General features: G+C 44.2%; 1 protein-coding gene and 7 non-coding genes across 8 annotated transcripts; 3 read left to right on the top strand and 5 right to left on the bottom strand.

The window, feature by feature from the left end:
- Positions 1–148: 148 nt before the first annotated feature.
- Positions 149–27353, top strand: LOC132884242 (carbamoyl-phosphate synthase [ammonia], mitochondrial-like). Its single transcript, XM_060918063.1, has 4 exons — positions 149–261; positions 22447–22633; positions 24057–24214; positions 27249–27353. Exons 1-4 carry the CDS (start codon positions 211–213, stop codon positions 27351–27353), a joined length of 501 nt encoding a protein of 166 aa, XP_060774046.1. The 5' UTR covers positions 149–210.
- trnav-cac (transfer RNA valine (anticodon CAC)) lies at positions 5840–5912 on the bottom strand. Its single transcript has one exon. It is a non-coding gene; the product is annotated as a tRNA-Val (tRNA).
- trnav-cac (transfer RNA valine (anticodon CAC)) lies at positions 7595–7667 on the bottom strand. The gene has a single exon. It is a non-coding gene; the product is annotated as a tRNA-Val (tRNA).
- On the bottom strand, positions 9350–9422 carry trnav-cac (transfer RNA valine (anticodon CAC)). The gene has a single exon. It is a non-coding gene; the product is annotated as a tRNA-Val (tRNA).
- trnav-cac (transfer RNA valine (anticodon CAC)) lies at positions 11090–11162 on the bottom strand. The gene has a single exon. It is a non-coding gene; the product is annotated as a tRNA-Val (tRNA).
- Positions 11250–11321, top strand: trnag-ucc (transfer RNA glycine (anticodon UCC)). Its single transcript has one exon. It is a non-coding gene; the product is annotated as a tRNA-Gly (tRNA).
- On the bottom strand, positions 13688–13851 carry LOC132896924 (U1 spliceosomal RNA). The gene has a single exon (XR_009656208.1). It is a non-coding gene; the product is annotated as a U1 spliceosomal RNA (small nuclear RNA).
- On the top strand, positions 17021–17134 carry LOC132895917 (U5 spliceosomal RNA). Its single transcript, XR_009655879.1, has one exon. It is a non-coding gene; the product is annotated as a U5 spliceosomal RNA (small nuclear RNA).
- Positions 27354–27636: the final 283 nt, after the last annotated feature.

Here is a 27636-nt window from a genome sequence, read left to right as displayed (position 1 = left end):
ACATTTACAAACGTACTGTACGCCACAGAAAGCACAAACAGCCAGTAAAGAGTCTTATGAAATCGCGCGTTATCTTGTGGTAGCGAGACTTCGTTCCACTTTTGATCATGCGCACACCGCATTGCAAGAATCCCGCCAACCAGGAAGTATTTTGTTTGAAATGCGTATTTCCATCTGAGCGACTTTCACTAGCGACTGAAAAGATTCTGAATGGGCACTCCGGCAAGATCAACACAGACACTTGCTGTGACATGCAGCCTAGTGAGTATTGGTGCAGAGTGCTAAAAAAGCTGTCATGGAGTACAATTCAGAACATTAGAGTGGCACTTTGTGCTTTTGTCGAACATTGGAGCTTTGTATTCATTCTGAAGGTTTATTGTTATTAATATTGAATAAAAAGTAACTGGGATATATCATTGTTAATTATCATTCAAATTTTAGGTAAATTATTTTAATTTGCATCTTATACGGATTTTATAAGGGAAATACGGATTTTGGAGGTTGGCTATACAGGTTTGATTGACCAAAGGTTGACATGTATGCAGATGAGTCCTAAACGTGTCCCCAAAGGCCTAAAGGTGTCCCCAAACACAGAAGAGTTTTTGCTGTGGTTGTGAGTTAAGAGACTTTTTTTTCTACTGTTTCTGTGGTGCTGAGCCACTACAATTCCTGTTAATCCACTGAAAACTAAATGGAGACTTGTCACTATTCCTGCTGTACTGATGCACTGCAAAGCCTCAGACTCAATATTATATTATGATTGATTTAAAGTGAATAAATTGTAATGGAAAATAAATAAAATTGAGTAGCTTCAGTAAATCATAAGTGGAAGTGTGTCTGTCAAGTCATTGAATGGTCAAAATATTATGAATGTTTATTTAAAAAAAAAAACACATTTGGTGGCCTGTTCATGACCATACATCACCAATAACAGCAGAATAGGGTATTATTGATATACCATGTAAGGTAGTATGTGCTAGAAATGGGTAAACCACTATCTGTGAGTCTTCCAGCGGCCGGCGCGGCGCCGTCCCACGTTGTCCCTCAAAAACATACCCCTTTTCCCCCCTTGGGTTTATGAGCAGGTGGTCACCCTACCCTACAAACGCCCAGATGTCATGTCCATACAGTTTGAAAGGGCTAACTGTTAGACCACAGCTCACATGTTCCAGCTGCCTCACTGTCCGCCTCCTCTGTTATCATTCTGGCAGCGCGCGCAGCGGCTTCTTCCCTCTCACTCAGTCCATGCGCGCCCTCTCTCTGGCCGCACACGAGCGGAGCAGCAATGGACAGAGAAGCGGCAGCTCAACGCACACAGCCACCCCGGATTACAGCGCACACAGCCACCCCGGATTACAGCGCACACAGCCACCCCGGATTACAGCGCACACAACCACCCCGGATTACAGCGCACACAACCACCCCGGATTACAGCGCACACAGCCACCCCGGATTACAGCGCACACAGCCACCCCGGATTACAGCGCACACAGCCACCCCGGATTACAAGAACATTGGTAGATTGCTGTGGAGTTTTTGTACCGCCGTTGTTTTAAACTTCTAACAGGACTGTATTATTATTATTATTATTATTATTATTATTATTTTAAAAGGGCAACATTTAATTACAGGCAAAAAGGGCAGGGGCTCAAGCACCCCTAAAGCCCTGTGTGTGCATGTGCCTGCAAACAAGGACGCACTAAGCAGTTTTGAGTTTACATGTCCGAAAAGGAGTGGGCTGAAGTAAAAACTTATTTAATCCCACCCCTCTACTTTAGTCAATATAAATTGATTATCGAGCTTCCTTATATATACACACACACACACACACATATATATATATATATATATATATATATATATATATATATATATATATATATACTGTATATTACTTATTATTTCAACTCTTCAGATATCAATTCTCTATGACTATATCCAGGGGCGGAGCTGGGGGGGGGGGGGGGCAGGAGGGGCCGTGGCCACCCCAGGGCATGCCTTGGCCCCGCCCTGGCCACCCCAGGGCTGGACAATAAAATTTATAAAACCGGTATGTCCCACGAAATGTTAGTTCCGCCCACTGGATTTTTGTTCTGCCTATTTGGTTTCTGCGGGGATGCATATTACCATAGCACATAAACGTGTCGCGTGTTCAAGCAGCAGGTGGTATCAGATAGTCATGCTCTAGTCCTACAACACAACAACCTACGAACTACGTGAATGTGTGATTAATTTGGGAGGTAAGTTATTCATCTCAGACTTTCTTCAAGTTCTCACTTTGTAGATATGCAGTTACAATTCTGTCCTCAGACAATTCAGAGTTTCCAGAAATCTCCTGAGTTTCCAGAAATCTCCACTTTGCCTGGGGTTTTCGAAAGTATCCGTTTTCAGTGACTGAAACCTTCGTTTACATGTAAATGCAACCGTATAGATAAATATGTGTCTTTATAGATATCCGGCTACAGTGGGATTTGTGCTGTGGGCACACATAGATATAGATACTAGATACACAGTAGATATAGAGAAGTTGTGTGATGTTTATATTAATGTGTGTGAGATGTTGTGTGTTACTGGTGGGAGTACATATTGATTAATAATTGTCACACTCATACATACACAACACTCATGCATTCTCTCAACACACACTGTCCCCCTACCCCTCTCATGCGCCACATTTCTATATTTACATGTAACACACTCACTCATACACAACACTTATGCACTCTCTTAACACACTGTCTATCTCTCACACACACACACACAATTTGTGCACTACATTTCTATATTTACATGTAACATTCATACACTCTCAACACAGACACACAACTCATGCACTAAATTTTTATATTTAAATGTAACACTCATGCACTGTCTTAACACTCTCTCTCTCACTCATATATGAACACACACTTCACTCTCTTAACACACACTATGTCTTTCTCTCACTCACTATAAGATACAACTCATGCACTCTCAACACACACCCTCTCTTACACACACACACTACTCATGCATGATGCACTACATTTCTATATTTACATGTAACACACTCACTGGTATACCCAACACTCGTGCACTCTCAACACACACACCACTCATGCACTACATTTCTATATTCACATATAACACACACAACACTCATGCACTCTGAACATACACTCTCTCTCACACACACACAACTTATGCACTTCATTTTTGTATTTACATGTAACATATCTTCACACACACAGAGCTCATCTATATCTACATGCAGTGCACATACTTTCCCCCCTGTCTCTCACACACACACACCACTCATGCACTACACCTCATCTATGTCATGTGTTACATCAGTGTAACACTTTCACTCACTCACACACACACACACAAACACATTTTGTAACTTAACACATTTAGTTTGTACAGTACTTACAATGGACAATATCACAACGTGTTGTAAGTGTTTACATATGTTGTATGTATGAGTTAAGTATACAAGTATTTTCCTTTACCTGAGCAAAGCACTCTTTATTCAAGCCTGACTAATATCCTTACTACTTCCCAGGTGCCTGAGGCAGGTGATCTTTTAGTTTTTACTTCTGCATTTTAGTAGTGATCGTTAAAATCCTGATGCTTAACTAGAGTAAACAAGTTGGATGGTTTCTTTGTTTTGCAGATGCTTTATGTTACATAAATAAATGAAAACATTAATTTCTGACCTCTTGGCTCACATGGGTTTTGTTCATGAGTTAGGCACCAGATATGCCACCAGATACATCAGAATACAGGAAATCAAATCTAGCTAATTCAAAATTTCCCGGGGGAGGACCCCCGGACCCCCTCACCTCACCTTTATTTAGTCACAGCATGGCCACCCCCTGTATATCCTTGGCCCCGCTTTGGCCACCCCATGTAAAAAATCCTGGCTACGCCACTGAATTCAACACTGGGGATTTTGCTGTTTGTGTTTGGTGATGGTTTATGCTCAAAGCCTGATGAGTCCACTTCTTACTGTGGTTATTTTCTGTGTTCTTCAATACTCTCACTCCTGCTATAATTGACCTTAAAAGATGCTGAAAAATCAGCATTCTATTGCACTGTATACATTCGACACAGACTGTCCATTCCAGTGTGTTGAAGCTGAATGCATGTGCACTACCACAACAGGATCGGCATATTCAAAAAACAAATAAATAAACAAACAAACCCACCGCTATTTCTGCCCAGCTTCAAACCAGGGACCTTTCATTTGTTAGACAAACATGACAACCACTACACTACAGAAACTGCAGCTTGTGGACCAATCAGCTGTTGCCTGGGCCTCAAATTAAGAAGCAATGGCACTGAGGCATTTGTCCACAGGTCAGGTATGCAGCTTTGGTGGTATAGTGGCTAGCATAGCTGCCTTCCAAGCAGTTGACGTGGGTTTGATTCCCGGCCAACGTGCACCCTTTAACGCTTTGTTTCCCTGAAGAAAGGCAGACAGCGTGGCGAGGAAAGGGCAGGAACGGATCGGTTGCTTGTCACTGCCTTGCCAAGGAGGTGAGTGAGGGCTGCTCCTTCTGCTTTCCGCTCGCGTTGCATGCAGTTGAATAGCATCGGTTTGCGCAAACCTGGGCGTGCTTCAAGGACACGGGCGCCTGCGTGCTTGTCTTTTGTTGGTGGCAAGCTGCTTCTTTGCATGTTTTCCACAAACAGAGGACTGCATAGTCACGGTTTGAGAGTCAATAAGCAAATGTGTCTGAATGTTGGTTGGCAAATACTCGTTGAGACAAGATGAAGCATTCCAGAGTCAATGCCACTTTGCAGCGTTCTGATGCCGTGTGCAGCCCTGTTGACCTGACCTCACTCCGTAAACGAGCAACGAAGTGGCATTTGAGAACACCACCTCCCCGTGACGAATTGCAATGTCCATGATTCCACAGTCAACAGAAATGTAGATCGTGCCCGATTTTGTTTTTAAAGCAGCCGTCACGGACCTTGATGGAAAACCAGAGAGGCAGGGAAACCGTGCAAAGGAGGTTTTGTCCCGACGGTCGATAACTGGACGTTAAGGGAAGCAGAGCTCAAAAGGCAAAGCATGGCTCTGCCAGGTTCCTCAGGAGCGTCTATTTGCTTGTCAGGTGAAAGGGGAAACCACTGCACAGCAGAAAACATGCGAAGCTTTTTCAGCGTCTCGGTTTGGGACTGTTCCAAAAGGCACGGACGGAGCAGAGATCGCAGCTCGACATTTGTTCGCCGCCAAGTTCAAGAAAACGAGCACCGATTCCGCCCGGTTTCGAATCGGGGACCGTTCTCGTGTTAAGCGAACGTGGCAGCCGCTACAGCACAGAAACCACGCGTGTGTTAGCTCTTGCCTGGGCCTCAAGAAGAACACAGATCACGCTTAAGCGACTGTCACGAGGATAGGGGCACGGCCTTGGCGTCGTAGAGATGAGCTGGTGGTCGAGTGTGACGAGGATCAGCACTGAAAAGCGCTGCAACAACATCATGGGAAGAAATCAAATGCCTTGTCTGGACGGGCCAAGGCGGTGACTGAGGACTGTTCCTTCCGCTTTCCACGAGCGACGTAAGTAGTTGTTTGCAGGGTTGAATGACATCAGTTTGCCCGTGCGTACGTTCGACCCATGAAGCGGTGAACAACACGGGCTCCTGCGTGTTTTCCTTTCGTTGGCAACAAGCGACAGGTGTATATTTGTCCACAAACAGAGAACTGGAGAGTCACTGTGTAAGATTTGTTCAGCAAATGTGTCCATACCTTGGCTGGTGAAAAGCAAACACTTCCATAGTTGGCACGGTCAGAGCAGAGATCACAGCTCAGCAGTCACTCAAAAAATAAATAAATAAACCCACCCACTGCTGTTTCTGCCCGGTGTCGAACCGGGGACCTTTCGTGTGTGAGACGAACGTGATAACCACTACACTACAGAAACCTCAGCGCGTGGGCCGATCAGCTGTTGCCTGGGCCTCAAGTTCAGAAGCAATGGCACTTAGGCATTTGTCCCCAGGCCAGGCACGCAGCGTTGGTGGTATAGTGGCTAGCATAGCTGCCTTCCAAGCAGTTGACCCGCGTTTGATTCCCGGCCAACGCACACCCTTTAATGCTTCGTTTCTCTGATGAAAGGCAGAGAGCGTGGCCAGGCACCCGGGAGGAAACGGATCTGTTGCTCGTCACTGCCTTGCCAAGGAGGTGACTGAGGGCCGCTCCTTCTGCTTTCCGCTCGCGTTGCATGCAGTTGAATGGCATCGGTTTGCGCAAACCTGGGCGTGCTTCAAGGACATGGGCGCCTGCGTGCTTGTCTTTCGTTGGCGGCAAGCTGCTTCTTTGCATGTTTTCCACAAACGGAGGACTGCACAGTCACGATTTGAGAGTCAATAAGCAAATGTATCTGAATGTTGGCCGGCAAATACTCGTTGAGACATGACGAAGCATTCCAGAGTCAATGCCACTTTGCAGCGTTCTGATGCCGTGTGCAGCCCTGTTGACCTGACCTCACTCCGTAAACGAGCAACGAAGTGGCATTTGAGAACACCACCTCCCCGTGACGAATTGCAATGTCCATGATTCCACAGTCAACAGAAATGTAGATCGTGCCCGATTTTGTTTTTAAAGCAGCCGTCACGGACCTTGATGGAAAACCAGAGAGGCAGGGAAACCGTGCAAACGAGGTTTTGTCCCGACGGTCGTCTGCACCTAGGAGAACATGACAACCACTAAGCTACAGAAAGCAATCCGGTCACGTGAAGGGTCTGTCTTTCTGGCTGTTTCGAGGGTACCTGATATTAGCAAGGCGATAACCGGACGTTAAGGGAAGCAGAGCTCAAAAGGCAATGCATGGCTCTGCCAGGTTCCTCAGGAGCGTCTATTCGCTTGTCGGGTGAAAGGGGAAACCACTGCATAGCAGAAAACACGCAAAGCTTTTTCAGCGTCTCGGTTTGGGACTGTTCCAAAAGGCACGGACGGAGCAGAGATCGCAGCTCGACATTTGTTCGCCGCCAAGTTCAAGAAAACGAGCACCGATTCCGCCCGGTTTCGAATCGGGGACCGTTCTCGTGTTAAGCAAACGTGGCAGCCGCTACAGCACAGAAACCACGTGTGTGTTAGCTCTTGCCTGGGCCTCAAGAAGAAAACAGATCACGCTTAAGCGACTGTCACGAGGATAGGGGCACGGCCTTGGCGTCGTAGAGATGAGCTGGTGGTCGAGTGTGACGAGGATCAGCACTGAAAAGCGCTGCAACAACATCACGGGAAGAAATCAAATGCCTTGTCTGGACGGGCCAAGGCGGTGACTGAGGACTGTTCCTTCCGCTTTCCACGAGCGACGTACGTAGTTGTTTGCAGGGTTGAATGACATCAGTTTGCCCGTGCGTACGTTCGACCCATGAAGCGGTGAACAACACGGGCTCCTGCGTGTTTTCCTTTCGTTGGCAACAAGCGACAGGTGTATATTTGTCCACAAACAGAGAACTGGAGAGTCACTGTGTAAGATTTGTTCAGCAAATGTGTCCATACCTTGGCTGGTGAAAAACAAACACTTCCGTAGTTGGCACGGTCAGAGCAGAGATCACAGCTCAGCAGTCACTCAAAAAATAAATAAATAAACCCACCCACCGCTGTTTCTGCCCGGTTTTGAACCGGGGACCTTTCGTGTGTGAGACAAACGTGATAACCACTACACTACAGAAACCTCAGTGCTTGGATCGATCAGCTGTTGCCTGGGCCTCAAGTTCAGAAGCAATGGCACTTAGGCATTTGTCCCCAGGCCAGGCACGCAGCGTTGGTGGTATAGTGGCTAGCATAGCTGCCTTCCAAGCAGTTGACCCGCGTTTGATTCCCGGCCAACGCACACCCTTTAACGCTTCGTTTCTCTGATGAAAGGCAGAGAGCGTGGCCAGGCACCCGGGAGGAAACGGATCGGTTGCTCGTCACTGCCTTGCCAAGGAGGTGACTGAGGGCCGCTCCTTCTGCTTTCCGCTCGCGTTGCATGCAGTTGAATGGCATCGGTTTGCGCAAACCTGGGCGTGCTTCAAGGACACGGGCGCCTGCGTGCTTGTCTTTCGTTGGCGGCAAGCTGCTTCTTTGCATGTTTTCCACAAACGGAGGACTGCACAGTCACGGTTTGAGAGTCAATAAGCAAATGTATCTGAATGTTGGCCGGCAAATACTCGTTGAGACATGACGAAGCATTCCAGAGTCAATGCCACTTTTCAGCGTTCTGATGCCTTGTGCAGCCCTGTTGACCTGACCTCACTCCGTAAACGAGCAACGAAGTGGCATTTGAGAACACCACCTCCCCGTGACGAATTGCAATGTCCATGATTCCACAGTCAACAGAAATGTAGATCGTGCCCGATTTTGTTTTTAAAGCAGCCGTCACGGACCTTGATGGAAAACCAGAGAGGCAGGGAAACCGTGCAAACGAGGTTTTGTCCCGACGGTCGTCTGCACCTAGGAGAACATGACAACCACTAAGCTACAGAAAGCAATCCGGTCACGTGAAGGGTCTGTCTTTCTGGCTGTTTCGAGGGTACCTGATTTTAGCAAGGCGATAACCGGACGTTAAGGGAAGCAGAGCTCAAAAGGCAATGCATGGCTCTGCCAGGTTCCTCAGGAGCGTCTATTCGCTTGTCGGGTGAAAGGGGAAACCACTGCACAGCAGAAAACACGTGAAGCTTTTTCAGCGTCTCGGTTTGGGACTGTTCCAAAAGGCACGGACGGAGCAGAGATCGCAGCTCGACATTTGTTCGCCGCCAAGTTCAAGAAAACGAGCACCGATTCCGCCCGGTTTCGAATCGGGGACCGTTCTCGTGTTAAGCAAACGTGGCAGCCGCTACAGCACAGAAACCACGCGTGTGTTAGCTCTTGCCTGGGCCTCAAGAAGAACACAGATCACGCTTAAGCGACTGTCACGAGGATAGGGGCACGGCCTTGGCGTCGTAGAGATGAGCTGGTGGTCGAGTGTGACGAGGATCAGCACTGAAAAGCGCTGCAACAACATCACGGGAAGAAATCAAATGCCTTGTCTGGACGGGCCAAGGCGGTGACTGAGGACTGTTCCTTCCGCTTTCCACGAGCGACGTAAGTAGTTGTTTGCAGGGTTGAATGACATCAGGTTGCCCGTGCGTACGTTCGACGCATGAAGCGGTGAACAACACGGGCTCCTGCGTGTTTTCCTTTCGTTGGCAACAAGCGACAGGTGTATATTTGTCCACAAACAGAGAACTGGAGAGTCACTGTGTAAGATTTGTTCAGCAAATGTGTCCATACCTTGGCTGGTGAAAAGCAAACACTTCCGTAGTTGGCACGGTCAGAGCAGAGATCACAGCTCAGCAGTCACTCAAAAAATAAATAAATAAACCCACCCACCGCTGTTTCTGCCCGGTCCCAAACCGGGGACCTTTCGTGTGTGAGACAAACGTGATAACCACTACACTACAGAAACCTCAGCGCTTGGATCGATCAGCTGTTGCCTGGGCCTCAAGTTCCGAAGCCATGGCACTTAGGCATTTGTCCCCAGGCCAGGCACGCAGCGTTGGTGGTATAGTGGCTAGCATAGCTGCCTTCCAAGCAGTTGACCCGGGGTCGATTCCCTTTAACGCTTCGTTTCTCTGATGAAAGGCAGAGAGCGTGGCCAGGCACCCGGGAGGAAACGGATCGGTTGCTCGTCACTGCCTTGCCAAGGAGGTGACTGAGGGCCGCTCCTTCTGCTTTCCGCTCGCGTTGCATGCAGTTGAATGGCATCGGTTTGCGCAAACCTGGGCGTGCTTCAAGGACACGGGCGCCTGCGTGCTTGTCTTTCGTTGGCGGCAAGCTGCTTCTTTGCATGTTTTCCACAAACGGAGGACTGCACAGTCACGGTTTGAGAGTCAATAAGCAAATGTGTCTGAATGTTGGCCGGCAAATACTCGTTGAGACATGACGAAGCATTCCAGAGTCAATGCCACTTTGCAGCGTTCTGATGCCGTGTGCAGCCCTGTTGACCTGACCTCACTCCGTAAACGAGCAACGAAGTGGCATTTGAGAACACCACCTCCCCATGACGAATTGCAATGTCCATGATTCCACAGTCAACAGAAATGTAGATCGTGCCCGATTTTGTTTTTAAAGCAGCCGTCACGGACCTTGATGGAAAACCAGAGAGGCAGGGAAACCGTGCAAACGAGGTTTTGTCCCGACGGTCGTCTGCACCTAGGAGAACATGACAACCACTAAGCTACAGAAAGCAATCCGGTCACGTGAAGGGTCTGTCTTTCTGGCTGTTTCGAGGGTACCTGATTTTAGCAAGGTGATAACCGGACGTTAAGGGAAGCAGAGCTCAAAAGGCAAAGCATGGCTCTGCCAGGTTCCTCAGGAGCGTCTATTCGCTTGTCGGGTGAAAGGGGAAACCACTGCACAGCAGAAAACACGCGAAGCTTTTTCAGCGTCTCGGTTTGGGACTGTTCCAAAAGGCACGGACGGAGCAGAGATCGCAGCTCGACATTTGTTCGTCGCCAAGTTCAAGAAAACGAGCACCGATTCCGCCCGGTTTCGAATCGGGGACCGTTCTCGTGTTAAGCGAACGTGGCAGCCGCTACAGCACAGAAACCACGCGTGTGTTAGCTCTTGCCTGGGCCTCAAGAAGAACACAGATCATGCTTAAGCGACTGTCACGAGGATAGGGGCACGGCCTTGGCGTCGTAGAGATGAGCTGGTGGTCGAGTGTGACGAGGATCAGCACTGAAAAGCGCTGCAACAACATCACGGGAAGAAATCAAATGCCTTGTCTGGACGGGCCAAGGCGGTGACTGAGGACTGTTCCTTCCGCTTTCCACGAGCGACGTAAGTAGTTGTTTGCAGGGTTGAATGACATCAGTTTGCCCGTGCGTACGTTCGACCCATGAAGCGGTGAACAACACGGGCTCCTGCGTGTTTTCCTTTCGTTGGCAACAAGCGACAGGTGTATATTTGTCCACAAACAGAGAACTGGAGAGTCACTGTGTAAGATTTGTTCAGCAAATGTGTCCATACCTTGGCTGGTGAAAAGCAAACACTTCCGTAGTTGGCACGGTCAGAGCAGAGATCACAGCTCAGCAGTCACTCAAAAAATAAATAAATAAACCCACCCACCGCTGTTTCTGCCCGGTTTCGAACCAGGGACCTTTCGTGTGTGAGACAAACGTGATAACCACTACACTACAGAAACCGCAGCGCTTGGACCGATCAGCTGTTGCCTGGGCCTCAAGTTCAGAAGCCATGGCACTTAGGCATTTGTCCCCAGGCCAGGCACGCAGCGTTGGTGGTATAGTGGCTAGCATAGCTGCCTTCCAAGCAGTTGACCCGGGTTCGATTCCCGGCCAACGCACACCCTTTAACGCTTCGTTTCTTTGATGAAAGGCAGAGAGCGTGGCCAGGCACCCGGGAGGAAACGGATCGGTTGCTCGTCACTGCCTTGCCAAGGAGGTGACTGAGGGCCGCTCCTTCTGCTTTCCGCTCGCGTTGCATGCAGTTGAATGGCATTGGTTTGCGCAAACCTGGGCGTGCTTCAAGGACACGGGCGCCTGCGTGCTTGTCTTTCGTTGGCGGCAAGCTGCTTCTTTGCATGTTTTCCACAAACGGAGGAATGCACAGTCACGGTTTGAGAGTCAATAAGCAAATGTGTCTGAATGTTGGCCGGCAAATACTCGTTGAGACATGACGAAGCATTCCAGAGTCAATGCCACTTTGCAGCGTTCTGATGCCGTGTGCAGCCCTGTTGACCTGACCTCACTCCGTAAACGAGCAACGAAGTGGCATTTGAGAACACCACCTCCCCGTGACGAATTGCAATGTCCATGATTCCACAGTCAACAGAAATGTAGATCGTGCCCGATTTTGTTTTTAAAGCAGCCGTCACGGACCTTGATGGAAAACCAGAGAGGCAGGGAAACCGTGCAAACGAGGTTTTGTCCCGACGGTCGTCTGCACCTAGGAGAACATGACAACCACTAAGCTACAGAAAGCAATCCGGTCACGTGAAGGGTCTGTCTTTCTGGCTGTTTCGAGGGTACCTGATTTTAGCAAGGCGATAACCGGACGTTAAGGGAAGCAGAGCTCAAAAGGCAAAGCATGGCTCTGCCAGGTTCCTCAGGAGCGTCTATTCGCTTGTCGGGTGAAAGGGGAAACCACTGCACAGCAGAAAACACGCGAAGCTTTTTCAGCGTCTTGGTTTGGGACTGTTCCAAAAGGCACGGACGGAGCAGAGATCGCAGCTCGACATTTGTTCGCCGCCAAGTTCAAGAAAACGAGCACCGATTCCGCCCGGTTTCGAATCGGGGACCGTTCTCGTGTTAAGCGAACGTGGCAGCCGCTACAGAAGAAAGCAAATATCTGCTATGTCTGCAAATCTTATGAAGACAAGGAGGCTTAGGGACCAAAGCGCAGCGTGTGAAGAAAATGTACCTGGCTCCGCATGTTGCTGGTGTTTTCATTCTGCTCGCACGGCTTTCTGACCCCCAGGGAAGAAATAACAGAACAAAGCTTGCGGGCAAGCAATGTGATCCACCATCTCTGGACTACTGTTTACTTCTGCTGTGCACTGTGCAATGCCTTCTGTCGATGACGCATTCTTTATGACAAATTTCTGCTGAAAACTCATGGAGACCCTTGCTCATGCCAAGGTTCCCAGAAGCCTGACAGAAACCCGTTCAAGAACACGTTCCCTGGTGGTCGGAAATCCGTGCGAGCAGAGTGAAAATAACAACAACATGCGGAGCCAGCTACATTTTCTCCACACGCTGCGATTTGGTGCCTGAGCCCACTTGTCTTCATTAGACTTCAAGCACATCGTGCAACCTGCACTCCAGCACACAACATCAGGGGAGGGGAAAGAAGGAAGGAAATAAATAAATAAATAAATAGGCAGGCAGGCAGGCAGGCAGCACGGTGGTGTAGTGGTTAGCACAGTCGCCTCACGGCAAGAAGGTTCTGGGTTTGAACCCGGCGGCCAGCAGGGGCCTTTCTGTGTGGAGTTTGCATGTTCTCCCTGTGTCTGCATGGGTTTCCTCTGGGTGCTCCGGTTTCCCCCACAGTCCAAAGACATGCTGTTAGGTTGAAGTGGGGTGGCCTTGGGCTGGGGTGCCCTTGAGCAAGGTACCGAGCCCCTGACTGCTCCCCGGGTGCTCTGGGCTGCCCACTGCTCTGGGTGTGTGTGTGTGTGTTTGTTCACTGCTTCAGATGGGTTAAATGCAGAGGATGAATTTCACTGTGCTTGAAGTGTGCATGTGACGAATAAAGATAGATAGATAAGCCACCAGCTCTATTTTTGACTCTGTCAGGGTTATGGAAAAGAGGAGAGAGCAGGAACGCATTCCCCCACTTTTAGAAATTATACAGTTGATATTCCTGCATTTGAGAAATTCACAAAGATCTGCACAACCCCAGTGAAATTCCCTCCATCCACGGTGCATCCTCAACAACCATTTCCTGCTCAAAACTCGTGGAAACCCTAGCTGGGTACTGAGGATAAAAAAAAAGCCTGAACAAAACCTGTTTCCTAGTGTTCTGAAACCCAGCAATACACAGAACCAGAGAGATTTTTTCCACACATTAACCTTAAGAGCACAGCCCTCCTTGCTTCTCAAAAACTTCAAGCAGGCAGTAGCTCTTGATATAAAACACCTGAACACTAAAAAAAAGAAAAACTTCAAAAAGACAAACAGCTCTATCTTTGATTCCAGCAGATTTATGCAAAAGAGGAGAGCACGAACACAGTCACCCAGTATTAGAAATTATGCAGTTGAGGTTTCTGCATTTGAGAAATTCATGAAGGTTAGCACAGCCTGAGTGCAATGGCTAGGCCTCACTTTGTGCAAACCACATTTTTGATCATGGTATTGTCCCTGCCAGGTAAATATAAGATTCTTTACCTGGCTGAGATGTAACCCTGCAAGGGTGTAGGCTGCTCCGTGAGGGCAGGCAAAGCGTCTGAGCAGGGGTTTGCATAATTTTTGGCCCCCCCTCTTCCAAGTCATCACAAGACACTGGTGGTGATTTCATGTGCGCTCCCTCTACTGGTCAGACAAGATATGGACCCGACAAGACTTTGCACCGACCTACACGTAGCCCTTTTCCACCAACAGGGAACGGGTTCCCTTCTGGTTCGCGCACCAAAGTTTGATCCGTTCGGAGCATTTTGGTCAAAAACCCATTGGTTCAGACAGTGGTTAAATTGCCTTTTGTAAGGAGGAGGAGCCCTTACACTCACAGTGGTCAATATCTCTCAAAACATTTTTATTTATCACACCACTGGTTTAATACATATTTTATCAACTTATGGCCTACTTATTTATATCTCACATCAGTGAACATATTGGTAACTTATTAAGCCTATGTTTCACCATCAATCTACACTGTAATTTGTAAAACTTATTCACAATATGCACCACCAATTCACATATTAGCAATAGTTATTTACATCTCATCAATCTACACTATTATTTGCATTACTTGTTTACATCTCACACCATCAATTCACATATTAACAACAGTTCTTTACATTTCACACCATAAATCTACATCGATCAAATCAATTGTTTGTTAAACTTACTTACATGTCACAACATCAAACCACATATCAGCAATAGCCAGTCATTAGTCAAGTCAAGTCAAGTCAACTTTATTGTCAAATATGCTATACATGCTCGACATACAGCACAGATGAAATATCAGTCCTCTCTGACCCACGGTGCAAACTGGCAATGCAATAAATAAAAATAGAATAATTGAAAAAAACAAACAATATAAACAGTATAAACACTCTAGATAGGAGCTAGACATAGACTAAACACTCAAACAGTATAAACAGTATAAATAAACAGTATAAACACTAGATAAGAACAAGACAGACTAAACACTCAAACAGACAATATAAACAGTATAAACACTCAAGATATGAACTAGACTAAACACTCATACACACACACACACACACACACATATAAATTGGTACAAATAACCAAACAGTCAAGAGCACTTGAGGTATAGCAGGTAAACATGAAATAAGCAGTATAAACAAACTAGCAGCTGTTAAGGTGAGGTAGTGCGGAATAGTGCAAATGGGCGAGGTAAAGTGAGATGTGCGGTCCCTGAGTTCAGTGCGTTAATGAACGATGAGATGTATGTAGGTGTTTGGGGGGGGGGGGGGGGGGGGGGGACTGTGAGGATGACATATCAGATGCTGAAGGGGGGTGTGCGAGCAGAATCTGTGGCAGGGGGCAGAGGGGGGGAGGGAGTTGAGCCTCCTGACTGCCTGGTGAAAGAAACTGCTCTTGAGCATGCTGGTTTTGGCCCAGAGACTCCACAGTCTCCTCCCCGACGGCAGGAGGCTGAAGAGGCTGTGAGATGGGTGGGTGGGGTCACCTGCAATCCTGATGGCTTTGAGGGTGAGGCGGGAGTTACATATATCCATAAGAGAAGGGAGAGAGACACCAATGATCCTCTCAGCTGCTCTCAGGATGCGCTGCAGAGTCTTGCAGCAGGACACGGTGCAGGCGCCGTACCACACGGTGATGCAGCTGGTCAGGATGTTCTCGATTGTGCCTCTTTAGAATGTGTGCATGATGCGGGCCGGGACTCTTGCTCTCCTCAGTTTGCGGAGGAAGTCCAGACGCTGTTGGGCTTTTTTGGCCAGTGATGCGGTGTTGTTGTTCCAGGACAGGTCTTCAGAGATGTGCACACCCAGAAACTTGGTGCTGCTCACCCTCTCCACTGCAGCACCGTCGATAGATAGTGGAGCATGCTGGGTGTGCTCTCTCCTGAAGTCCATAACAATCTCCTTCGTCTTCTCCACGTTCAGATGGAGTTTGTTGTCCTTGCACCACATTACAATTTAATTTACAACTTTCCAAATAAGACTTAGATCAAGTTTCTCCTGCCTTTCGTGTCTCTGTCTACATGCTCCTGGGGAGACTCCCAGAGCGTCTGGGAGACTAGGGATGTCTGAATCATTTAATTTTGTTATTTAGTCTAGTCTTAGTACCCCACAGCAACCTCATAACTTTGGCCGACCAAAGCAACATTGGATTGGGGGTCGAGCGTGCGAGCCAATGGAAAAGTCCAGGCTGCCATTTCTCACTATCACGAGGGAGGTTTGCTAACGCTCCATGCGCAAAGATATGTTAGCGGGCATCCATTAAATTAGCTAACTCAATTTTCTGATATTTACCTAAAAGCTAAAAACACAGAAAACTTTTTTTTGTCTGACTTTTACTAGACTTAGAAATAAAATATTATTAGAACATCATCAGAGGGTCTACCATTGGCAATTTATAATAGTCATAATTGACATTAACATTGACTTTTGGCATATTAAAGTATGGTCTATAGTCACTGGATTTATCAAGATCTGTTACTATTAATAAGATTTAATTGACACAAAATGTCATCATTCATATATACATGCTCAAGAGCATTTCAGCCCAACACCACCCCATGTTAACCAAACTACATGTCTTTGAACTGTGGGGTTAAGCAGAGCAAACTCCACACAGAAAGGCCCCCACCAGCCAAACCCAGAACCCTCTTGCTGTGAGGCGACAGTACAAACCATCCCGCTGCTACACAAGTTATTTTTAAAGCCTCCCCGTCGGTGAATCGAACCCCGGTTTTCCGCGTGACAGGCGGAGATACTGTCCACTATACTAACGAGGATGACGCAATAACCCTCATTTATCAATAAAAATTGTGGTATGGAAAGCACTTACTGCTGGGGTCAACAGCGTTCCTGTCAATAATCAAACTCCAGCTGATGTTTTCATATTTAATTTATAGGCCTACATCCGTGATATTGGACACAACACGCAACTGTTCCTTTTCAAAATTCAACACCCCCACCCCGCTTGCTTATCTATCTATCGATCGATCGATCTTTCTTTCAAAAAAGCTTGTTGGTCAGACATTTCTCTGCCTGTGTGCAATGGCTAATAAAGCTGTAAAGGTGTGAGAGATTGGCCCAGGCCACCTTACCCTCTACCAGCTTTCTGCACCTCCAATCCAGTGTCACTAACCTGATCCAGTATTCAGTGCAGCTCAGGTTTCTCTTCATTAACGCATAAATCTTTCGCCTTTTACTAAAGATTTCCATGGACAGAAATGTTAATGAGTTCAGTATGTTTTTGTCGGCTTTGCTCTGGCGGAGCTGAACGTTTTTAGTCAACAAATATTAGAACTATCGATCTTTTTGCATGAAAGCATCTCCTACACGCCTCAAAAGCCGATGTCTCTCTTCAAAAGGATCCAGCTGTTGGGGGCGGAGTCTAGCTGTGTTTACCTTTCTGGATTTTAATATGTGGAAGTGGTATATTTAAAGCTATTCACTGAAGTAGTTTATCATTTTTCCGCATTTTAACAAGTTTCGAGTGTAATATTTATTCTAATCAATTTGATATCTGATTTGTTCTCTTAATAAGAGCGTTATATCAAGCAGATTTTTTTTGGAACAAGGAGTTGGGATAGGGGTTTGCTCTTTTGGCTTCTTAACCTGATGTTGTAATACCTCTATCTTTGTTCTAGAAAAAGTTTATTTTTTCTTATTTGATAAATGGGCTTTTTAGAGTAGAGAATAAAAATAGTAGTTTGGTCCTTTTATTCTATACTCTCATGTGGTATTATAGTAGATTTAGGAATGGTTACCTTATTTTAAAAGAGAAAGAAAAAAAAATCTTTGTTTTGTCTGCCCTAACTTTTTTCCTATTTTCTGGTTTTCTCCATGCTCAACAACACAGGTGTAGAATTGGGTGTGGGCGGTATGGGAGAGAAATGTTAACGAGTTGAACGTATTTTTGTAGGCTTTGCTCTGGCAGAGCTGAATATTTTTGGTTATCAAGTGTTAGAACTATTTATCTTTTTGCATGGAAGCATCCCCACATACACTCTACAAGGCGATGTCTCTCTTCAAAAGGATCCAGCTGTTGGAGGCGGAGTCTAGCTGTGTTTGCCTTTCTGGATTTTAATATGTAGAAGTGGTATATTTAAAACCATTGACTGCAGTAAATTATTGCTTTTCGGTCTTTGGGTTAAGCGCAAGCGTGTTATCTATTATTAATCTGATATGTTCTGTAAATGAAAACAACTTTTTTTCTTCCATTGCTGTAAGGAACATTGAAAAATATTTTTTATCTATCAAATTGCTCAGATTTTCAACAGATGTTCCTGGACCTGGGATTTGTTCTGCTAAGATTGGTCCTACGTTTACAAAGTAATGGTTGAAACTATTAATTACCACATCCATATTATATTCATCTTTGTCATTATTAAGAAAGTACCTTAGATAATTTAAAGATCTTGACCCATTTTTTATAATACTGTTCAAAGTGCTCCAAATTACTTTGAGATTATTTCTGTTATCGTTTAATAATTTCTTATAATATTCTTTCTTAGCAGCCCTTATAATATTAGTTAATTTATTTTTATATTTTTTATATCTATCCTCTGCCTCTTTAGTTTTCTGCTTTATGAACTCTCTATACAATGTATTTTTCTTTTTACAGGCATTTTGTAAACCCCTTGTAATCCATGGACATACTGTATGTTTGACTTTTTACTTTATTGAACAATTGGACAATTTTTATTATATAATGATATAAATATCCTCAAGAATTCCTCATATGCTTTATTTATGTCTTTTAGTCGGTATATTTCATCCCAATTTTGTGCCAGCAAGTCATTTCTAAAAGTGTTAATTGATTCCTCTGATCTAAGTCGTCTGAAAAGTTTTGTGTTTTCTGGTTTATTATTCCCAAATTTTGTTTCATAAACTGAGAAAACTGGTAAATGATCACCGATATGATTTATCAATAGTCCACTTACTAAATTGTCATTAAAACTGTGAGTGAATATATTGTCAATGAGGGTGGCTCCGTGTGAGGTGATTCTGCTGGGTCTAGTAATTTTTGGGAAAAAGGCCATACTGTACATTGTGTTGATAAAATTGTCTGTCATTTTGTGTTTATTTGGATTGAGCAGGTGAATATTGAAGTCTCCGCATATGAAAACTGTTTAGTGACTCACTTTTGAAAACATTTCCTCTATCCAGTTATTGAAGACCTCAATACTAGAATCTGGAGCTCTATATATACAACTAACAATTACATTTTTATGTTTCCCTCTGCAAATTTCAACTGTTATGCATTCCAGTGTGTTGTCAATTACTGTTGATATACTTTCCATCACACTGAATTTCAAGTCCCTATCCACAAATATGGCCATGCCCTCTCCACTCTTGTTTTGTCTATTTATGTAGTTGAATTCATAGCCCTCCAGCTCAAAGTCCGTGCCTTTGACGTTATGTATTCAAGTTTCAGATATTGCTACGATGTTGAACAGATGCGAAAACTGATATAGATATTCCTTGATGAGATTGAAATTTGCATACATGCTTCTGCTATTGAAGTGGATAATTGAGAGTTTGCCATCAGCTTTAATGCTCCAATTGAACTGTTCATCAGTGTAATAACAGCAGTTTTTGTTAATGGCAGAGAAGAAATTATTGTCCCGGTCTATATCATATTCCAAATCCTGTGATTTGTGATCAGTGTACACAAATGATTGTAGTTCCAGTAAATCCTGTTCCGTAATCCTCTGAGATGTGTGGCTTATGGTCCTGCTCATGATGGTCACTGATACTTTTCCAGGTCCTCGATATTTTTAACAACCAATACTTTGGCCTCCTCAGGTGTACCATTTAGCTTAATAAACACCCTGCAGTTTGTCATCCAAGTATTCTGAATTTTCCTCTGTTTCTTTAAGGCATGTGCATTCCTGGCTATATCTGCATTTTGTTTGGTCAGATGCTCGTTAATGTAGACCCTGGATCCCTTTAGCTTGTACGCTTGCTTTAATAGTGCGGTCTTATGTTTCCTGTTGACAAACCTCATGATGATGGTCTGCTTGTCGCTGGTGTTCCTCCTTGGTAGCGGGTGGCAAGCCTCAATGTTATCGCAGTCCAGGTGAATTCCCTCGGACTGCAGGAAAGCAGATACCTGTTGCTCCATGGAGCTCACATCCAGCTCTCTGGGCTCCCCCCCGTGCTGATAGCTTTAATCAGCGGGGGGGAGCCTGGGGAGCTGGATGATAGATATTTGGGCTCCGTGGAGCCCGGGGAGCTTTGATAAATATTTGGGTTTAATCCAAACAGTGGCTGTTTTCACAGATGTGCTGCTTTGAATGTGGCAAAAGAAATTTGATCTTGACTTGGCTGAAAGTGCAGATGATTCAGATGGTTTGCAAAATGACAAGAAAGTTTTTCTCTGTAAAATGCAAACAACGCAGCAGTTGGTATTTTGGAGAATGCGAGCAGTGGTCCCACTACGGCTTACATGCAAAGCAAGTGCTCTACCACTTGAGTTAATTCCCCTGCTGTATCTAACGGTTTGTCCAACTAACAACCGCAAGCCCCACAACACTGCCCTTCCTGGCCTGCTCATTGCTTTCTGCAACCATGCCTGAGTTTCCATTGGTTGTTTGTTTATTTTCACATGGGCGACTGCACGGAAGTGGACTTTTGTTCTGGAGGAGTGTATTCTGACTCCCATTTGCATGAATACCAGGTGGTAAGCTTCAAGGGTTTTGCCACTAAAACAACCCAATCTCCTCACATGGAGTCCCTGGCATGCTTCTCACACTTTTGGGGCATGCCTCAGGAAGCATTTGTTGCTTCATTGTTCAATGAGAGCAGTTGGGTGGAAAGTGGTGAAAAGTGCCTTTTCAGGACAGCAGCTTTAAGAATACAAGCAGGTAGGCATCATATTTTCAGTTTGTGAAAGCTGTCTCAGCTGACTTTGCACTCGAGCAAGAGTTAGAATTTCATAGTGGATGGTGTGAATATGACAAGCCTGTTGAAAAATGTGAGTTGGAGATACTGAGGTCAGTCGGCAATTCAAGAAAGAAAGCCAAGCAAACTGAAAGGAATCTGTGATAGCTCACCTTCGGAGCTCATCAGAGGAGCATATCAGCAGAAAAGTAGCGTGCAGTTAGTTGATTTGGCCATTGTTGCAAACAGTGCCAAGGTTGTGGGTTTAATCCAAATAGTGGCTGTTTTCACAGATGCGCTGCTTTGAATGTGGCGAAAGAAATTTGATCTTGACTTGGCTGAAAGTGCAGATGATTCGGTTAGTTTGCAAGATGACAAGAAAGTTTTTCTCTGTAAAATGCAAGCACAGGGGCAGCAGGTGTTTTGGAGAACGTGGGCATCGATCCCACTACCTCTTACATGCAAAGCAAGTGCTCTACCACTTGAGCTAATTCCCCTGCTGTGTCTAAGGGTCTGTCCAACTAACAACCGCAAGCTCCCCAACCTGCCCTTCCTGGCCTGCTCATTGCTTTCTGCAACAATGCCTGAGTTTCCATTGGCGACTGCCCAGAAGCAGACTTTTGTTCTAGGGGAGTGTATTCTGACTCCCATTTGCATGAATACCAGGTGGTAAGCTTCAAGGGTTTTGCCACTAAAACAACCCAATCTCCTCACATGGAGTCCCTGGCATGCTTCTCACACTTTTGGGGCATGCCTCAGGAAGCATTTGTTGCTTCATTGTTCAATGAGAGCAGTTGGGTGGAAGGTGGTGAAAAGTGCCTTTTCAGGACAGCAGCTTGCTTTTCACCAGCAGCTTTAAGAATACAAGCAGGTAAGCATCATATTTTCAGTTTGTAAAAGCTGTCTCAGCTGACTTTGCACTCGAGTGAGAGTTAGAATTTTATAGTGGATGGTGGGAATATGACAAGACTGTTGAAAAATGTGAGTTGGAGATACTGAGGTCAGTGGGCAATTCAAGAAATAAAGCCAAGCAAACTGAAAGGAATCTGTAATACCTCACCTTCGGAGCTCATCAGAGGAGCATATCAGCAGAAAAGTAATGTGCAGTTAGTTGATTTGGTCATTGTTGCAAACAGTGCCAAGGTTGTGGGTTTAATCCAAATAGTGGCTGTTTTCACAGATGTGCTGCTTTGAATGTGGCGAAAGAAATTTGATCTTGACTTGGCTGAAAGTGCAGATGATTCAGCTGGTTTGCAAGATGACAAGAAAGTTTTTCTCTGTAAAATGCGAGCATGGGGACAGTGGGTGTTTTGGAGAATGCGGGCATCAATCCCACTAGCTGTCTCAGCTGACTTTGCACTTGAGCGAGAGTTAGAATTTCATAGTGGATGGTGGGAATATGACAACCCTGTTGAAAAATGTGAGTTGGAGATACTGAGGTCAGTCAGCAATTCAAGAAATAAAGACAAACAAAGTGAAAGGAATCTGTGATAGCTAACCTTCGGAGCTCATCAGAGGAGCATATCAGTAAACGCTGTCTAAGCTGACTTTGCACACTAGCGAGAATTAGAATTTTAGATTTGATGCTAGTATGATCTTTTATTGCCATGATGGAGTTTGTGGAGGAAATGCAGCTGTTGCTAATTAGACCTGTTGCACTGGAACAGATTAAATATCCACCCTGTTGCACTGTGTGCAGGAGGAGAACCTGAAGACGGTGCTGATGAACCTGACCAGTGCCTCGGTGCAGACTAACAATGTGGGAACCAAGCAGGCAGACACCGTCTACTTCTTGGCCATAACACCCCAATTGGTGACGGAGGTGGTCAAAGCTGAGAGTCCGGATGGCATCCTGCTCTCCATCGGCAGACAAATGGCACTCAACTGTGGTGAGACCTGTTCTGAATTATATCTCTACATGTGTAGATATAGAGTGACAGCTACAATTATCAACAGTACATAATTACTGACTCCTTTTCAGATTTACCAATTGAAAACAATTTTACAAAGGTGAGTTTCAGTTCCAACAGTTTTTATTGGTTAATTAATCAACCGGAAGACACCCCTCACCCTTTGATCTTGTCATCTGATGACACAGCTCGTTACCTGAGATGGAATTTTTTTTTAGCATGATGAGCAAGTTGAGGAAAACCCGGATGCTATCATCACATGTAAGTATGGTGGAAAGATCATGGACATTGTTTTTACTTTTCAAATTCACCGATATTTCATGATATCCTTGTCGAAACCTACTTTGTTTCTTACTCTTTCATTTGACAGTTGGAATTTTGTATCTTATCACACATTTGAGAAGTCATGTGGGGTGTTGATCATCGTGATCACTTTCACCGGTGTCCACCATTATCGACACCCTGTGGAATTAAGTGACATTTACAACTGTTATGGATCGATCTTTGTGTAGCATTGTTGAAGCAGATGAAGTACTTTAAAAAAATATAAGTGCTGTGATTTATCATAATTTTTTCCTGATTCATAACAGAATGGAATGCTTAGAGAGTATTTGGAATCCGATTGAAATAAATAGAATTAGACCAAAATCAAATTCCTAGCATATATATATTTATATATGTATTATAAATTACATGCTTGAAATATTCAGGTTTTTCTATTCCATTTTGATATTTTTTTTTGCAGTTTGTTGTAAATATCTACCATATATTACAATATCAGACATTTTATATTTTTAGATATAGAAATATAAAGTTTTGGTTCGAGAACTGACATGCGACCTTTTACCTGGATTTTCATGTGGTTATAATATCAATTGCCTGTTGACATTCATTGGTAAACTACAAACCTAGAAATTAATGCAAACAACAGTGAGTGATTTAACAAAATGTGATGTACAAAAATACTTAGATAGTGGGTAGAAAGTGGAACAAAAAGATTTTCTGACACAAGTTAAACATTAGTTCATTTGTTTACAAACGTTCGGATTACTTCCTCATTTACCTAAGCACTGACTTCGATATATTTATATAAAACATATTTTGGACTTAATACAAGTCTATATAAAAAAAATAAATAAAAACTGTTTTGTTAACTTAATTCCACATACCATTTAAAAAAATCATTCTCATCTCGATGTCAATAATTGTGGAATGGTGTCACATCATCTGACAGGCTAAGTAATCGTGAATCAACTTATTTTTTTTCCAATGGAAGTTTGAGTGACTATTCATGCACAATTTATGTATTGAAAGTCTCTTCTACTTTTGCAATGGCCAAAAGATCATTAAGGTGTCGATGATCTAGATACTTAAACTTACGACCTACGATACCCTGTGGTAGGAGTGGTGCTGTTTCAGATTGGCGTGCTGCAGCAGTACGGTGTAAAGGTTTTGGGCACACCTGTAGAGTCCATCATCGCCACAGAGGACAGACAGCTGTTTGCTGACAAGCTGAAGGAGATCGATGAGAGGATCGTCCCCAGTGTGGCTGTGGAGTCAGTGAGCCCTGCTCTTCTCTCGTTACACTCCACACATGTATATCCAATATCCAGCACACGATATTCCCAGTCACCCACTTTTTCAGGCCTATATAGATCAAATTGGTGTGCTTTTATACAAATGTTTGCATGTGTAACATTATTTATGATAATATTTACTCAGCATGTAATGATATATTGCAATGATAAATCGTGATACATATTTATGACAATTTGAATAAATGAATTACAAAACAATATCAACTGTGAGCTACTGCTCACTTACGTATCCCCTCGCTCTCGCTTATATCAGAATACAAGCAATTGAAGGAATAGGACACTTATTATGAATGTTGACTTCAACAAATAATTAACCCAGAAACAAGTAAGTAAAGAGCAGTGTTCTCCCCAGGTATTTCAAATAGCATCCTGGTAAACTGTCATTTTGAAATAGCATTTTGCTTCTTGAAATAGTGTCTAAATTCACCCTATATATTTCATAAATACATTCAGTCGGTAAACAGATAGTCGATGTGCGACAGACCTGAAAACGGTATACACAGTATAGAACCCCAAGCTGAAGTTCAGTACCAAATATCAAGCAGTTGTGATTTGTAGTTGCTGAGAAGTGTTTCGAAAATTTTGTAAATCTACCCTATATGTTTCGTAAATACATTCATTTGGTAAACAGGAAGTCGATGTGGGACAGACCTGAAAACGGTATACACGGTATAGAACCCCAAGCTGAAGTTTGGTACTAAGTGGCTATGATTTGTGGTTGCTGAGAAAAAGGGTGTTTCGGATGGACGGAGATACAGACGGATGGACGGAGGTAAACCAGTATATCCCCCCTTCTTTGGAGTGGGGGTATAAAAAAATGAATTGTGATTATCAGGCTGTGTAATCACTAAGATAGATAGCTCCCAAGCTGGGAATTTGTTTTGTTGCAGCAGCAAGTTATCAAACATGTGAAAAGAAAAAGAAACACTGTGCAACATAAAATAGAATTTAAAAAAAGAACAAGCTGACTTTACAATATACAGATAAAAAAATACCTATATATGCACTTTGTACATGTGACTGTGCATTAATAGTGCAAAAATCAAGAATTGTGATAAAAAACTGTGCAAATGACAGTAAACCCAAGATTATGTCTCTTCAGGTAGCTTTTTTCTTTTGCCATGACCCGGATTTGAACCGGGGTTGCTGCAGCCACAACGCAGAGTACTAACCACTATACGATCATAGCAAACTACTCAGACGTAATCAGATACTTACTTTCAAGACCATATCACTCATAGTTTTCAAGTTCTGCTCCAGAAACAAAACCTCCCCCTCAGACTAACCTGAGAGACTAAGTCTGAAATTGTTTCCATGGAAACATGAAAAATTAAAACTTCTCAAATTTCTTAGTATGAAAAGGCACATCTACATCACCTTGTTAATATGTATACCAAGTTTCAAATCCGTATCATGAATAGTTTTGGATATATGCTCCGGAAACAAACATTGCTCTTAGAAACTAAGTCAAAATCCATTTTTTATGTAAAAATTTGAAAAATACTTGAGAAAGTAGCCAGAATGTACAGTCCACAGCCCACTCTACGATTGACACACTGCATTATTTAAAATGTGTGTCCTTTTTTTGTGAGGCAAATAGTAAACGGAAGCAAACTGCAGCGAGGAACTAAAGTTGTGAGTGATGTTCCAGTAGGTTCTGTGGGCTGTTTTGAGGATCAGGACAGGGGCTCAGTGGTGAGAGCACTGGTCTAGTAAACCAGGGGTTGTGAGTTCAATCCTCAATGGGGGTCTGTAAGGGGTGTTTTGAAGGTGGAAAGATGATCCAGATAAAAGCAAGTATATTGTGGACACTGCCCTCTGAAGGTTGCTCATGATTTCTCATCACCTGAAGACCACTTTCTGCTGGTGAGAATGGCCCCGTATGGACAGTTTGATGATCAGTGAGATCACTGTGGATGAGACTGAGGACCTGAAGGTGTCTTTGGTGTGCAATTTCTGCAAAACAATTTGCACTCAAGTCTCCATCAATGCACATAGTCAGGTGGTATTTGGAGGCTACTTTGCAAAATTTACCAAGTCTTGTTTTTGGTAATAATATACAAGTTCAGATATAAATTCATAAATCTGGACTTCTTGTAATGTTTGTAGGCTGCTGTTTCATAGTTAATTATGCAGGGGAACTTTGCACATAAAAAGAGCCCTGAAACCACATATAGGAAATTGGTATAAAAGTATTACATCATTAATATGCAATTATTATATCCATAATAGGTGTTATTTGTGGCACACAACCTTTTTACTGAGGTCAAAAGCAGGATTCATACATTAGATGCCCATTTAACCCTAAAAGGACCTAAACTACTGAGTGGGATCAGTTAGAACCTCAGAGGTGGTGTGCTGCTCAGTCTATTCAACTGACATAACTTTTTGCTTTAAGAGTTTGTTACTCTATAGATTCTTTATCTAAAAGTATGTTTGTTTCAAGATTGATGAAAAAAAGTGTTTAACAAGGTGACTGATTTTCTGTTTGGGTCCCATAACTCTGTGAGATTTGTTGCAAAAATATTTCAGCAAGTTAGTCGCTTCTTTGTGTGTCTATCTTTGCCTATCTGTATGTTTGCATGCTTGCAGGGCCGTGCAAAGACCTTTGGAGGGGCAGGGGCTCAACATTCGAAAAAGGGCACTTGGAACAAATTTTTCACACAAGTTAACTTTATTCAAAACTAAATTTCAATTGCAACTGAACATGCTGTGTGTGTGTGTGTGTGTGTGTGAGTGAGATCCATCTAAATGCTGTAGTATTCTTCAAAGCAGCAGTCTTCGGTTTGCCATGTTCTTGAAAATGTCTATGACAACACTGTATTCAATTTGGATATCTTTCTCAATTGCCAGCAGAAGAAGGTCTGACAGCCTTTCTTCATGACAAAGTTTTGTCTTCACTAGCTTTAACTTTGAAAAGGAACGCTCTACCGTTGCAGTTGACACAGGTAGTGTTGTAAATGTGTGCTGTAAATGAAGCACACACCCTGTAAAAGGGTGCTGTAAATGAAGCACAGTTTGGAATGCCTCCTCACTATCTTCAGCCTCTTCCTGAGGTGTGTCCCTATTATCTTCAGGCTCTTTCTGAAGTGTGCCCCTGATATCTTGGCTTTCTGTCTCAGTCTCACACACACTTTCTCTTTGCTGTTCTTCACAACTTTCCTGGTTCTGTATAATTTCTGCCTCTGGATTTTCTACATCTTCCACACTCTCTGCACTCTCTTCCTCGGTATCTCCTTCCTCCACATCAACATCTCTCTGTGACTTCGCTGTTTCCTGCACACTTCCTGCGCCTCCTGCGCTAACTCCAGCTTCTGCCTCAACCTGTTCATCTGATCTGGAACTTTCCACTCCTGAAAACAAGTAACAGTTTGTTATTTACCA

This window comes from Neoarius graeffei, chromosome 1, assembly GCF_027579695.1.
Source record: "Neoarius graeffei isolate fNeoGra1 chromosome 1, fNeoGra1.pri, whole genome shotgun sequence".
In the NCBI taxonomy this organism is placed as follows: domain Eukaryota; kingdom Metazoa; phylum Chordata; class Actinopteri; order Siluriformes; family Ariidae; genus Neoarius; species Neoarius graeffei.
The sequence above is the reverse complement of the archived record's forward strand: the minus strand, read 5'-3'. Positions and strand labels throughout refer to the sequence as shown.

Coding starts and splice junctions, on each gene's coding strand:
- LOC132884242 (XM_060918063.1), top strand. CDS start 211: ATGGGCACTCCGGCAAGATCAACACAGACACTTGCTGTGACATGCAGC. Junction 22,634..24,056: donor ACAAATGGCACTCAACTGTG/GTGAGACCTGTT, acceptor ACCCTGTGGTAG/GAGTGGTGCTGTTTCAGATT. Junction 24,215..27,248: donor CCAGTGTGGCTGTGGAGTCA/GTGAGCCCTGCT, acceptor ACCCTGTAAAAG/GGTGCTGTAAATGAAGCACA.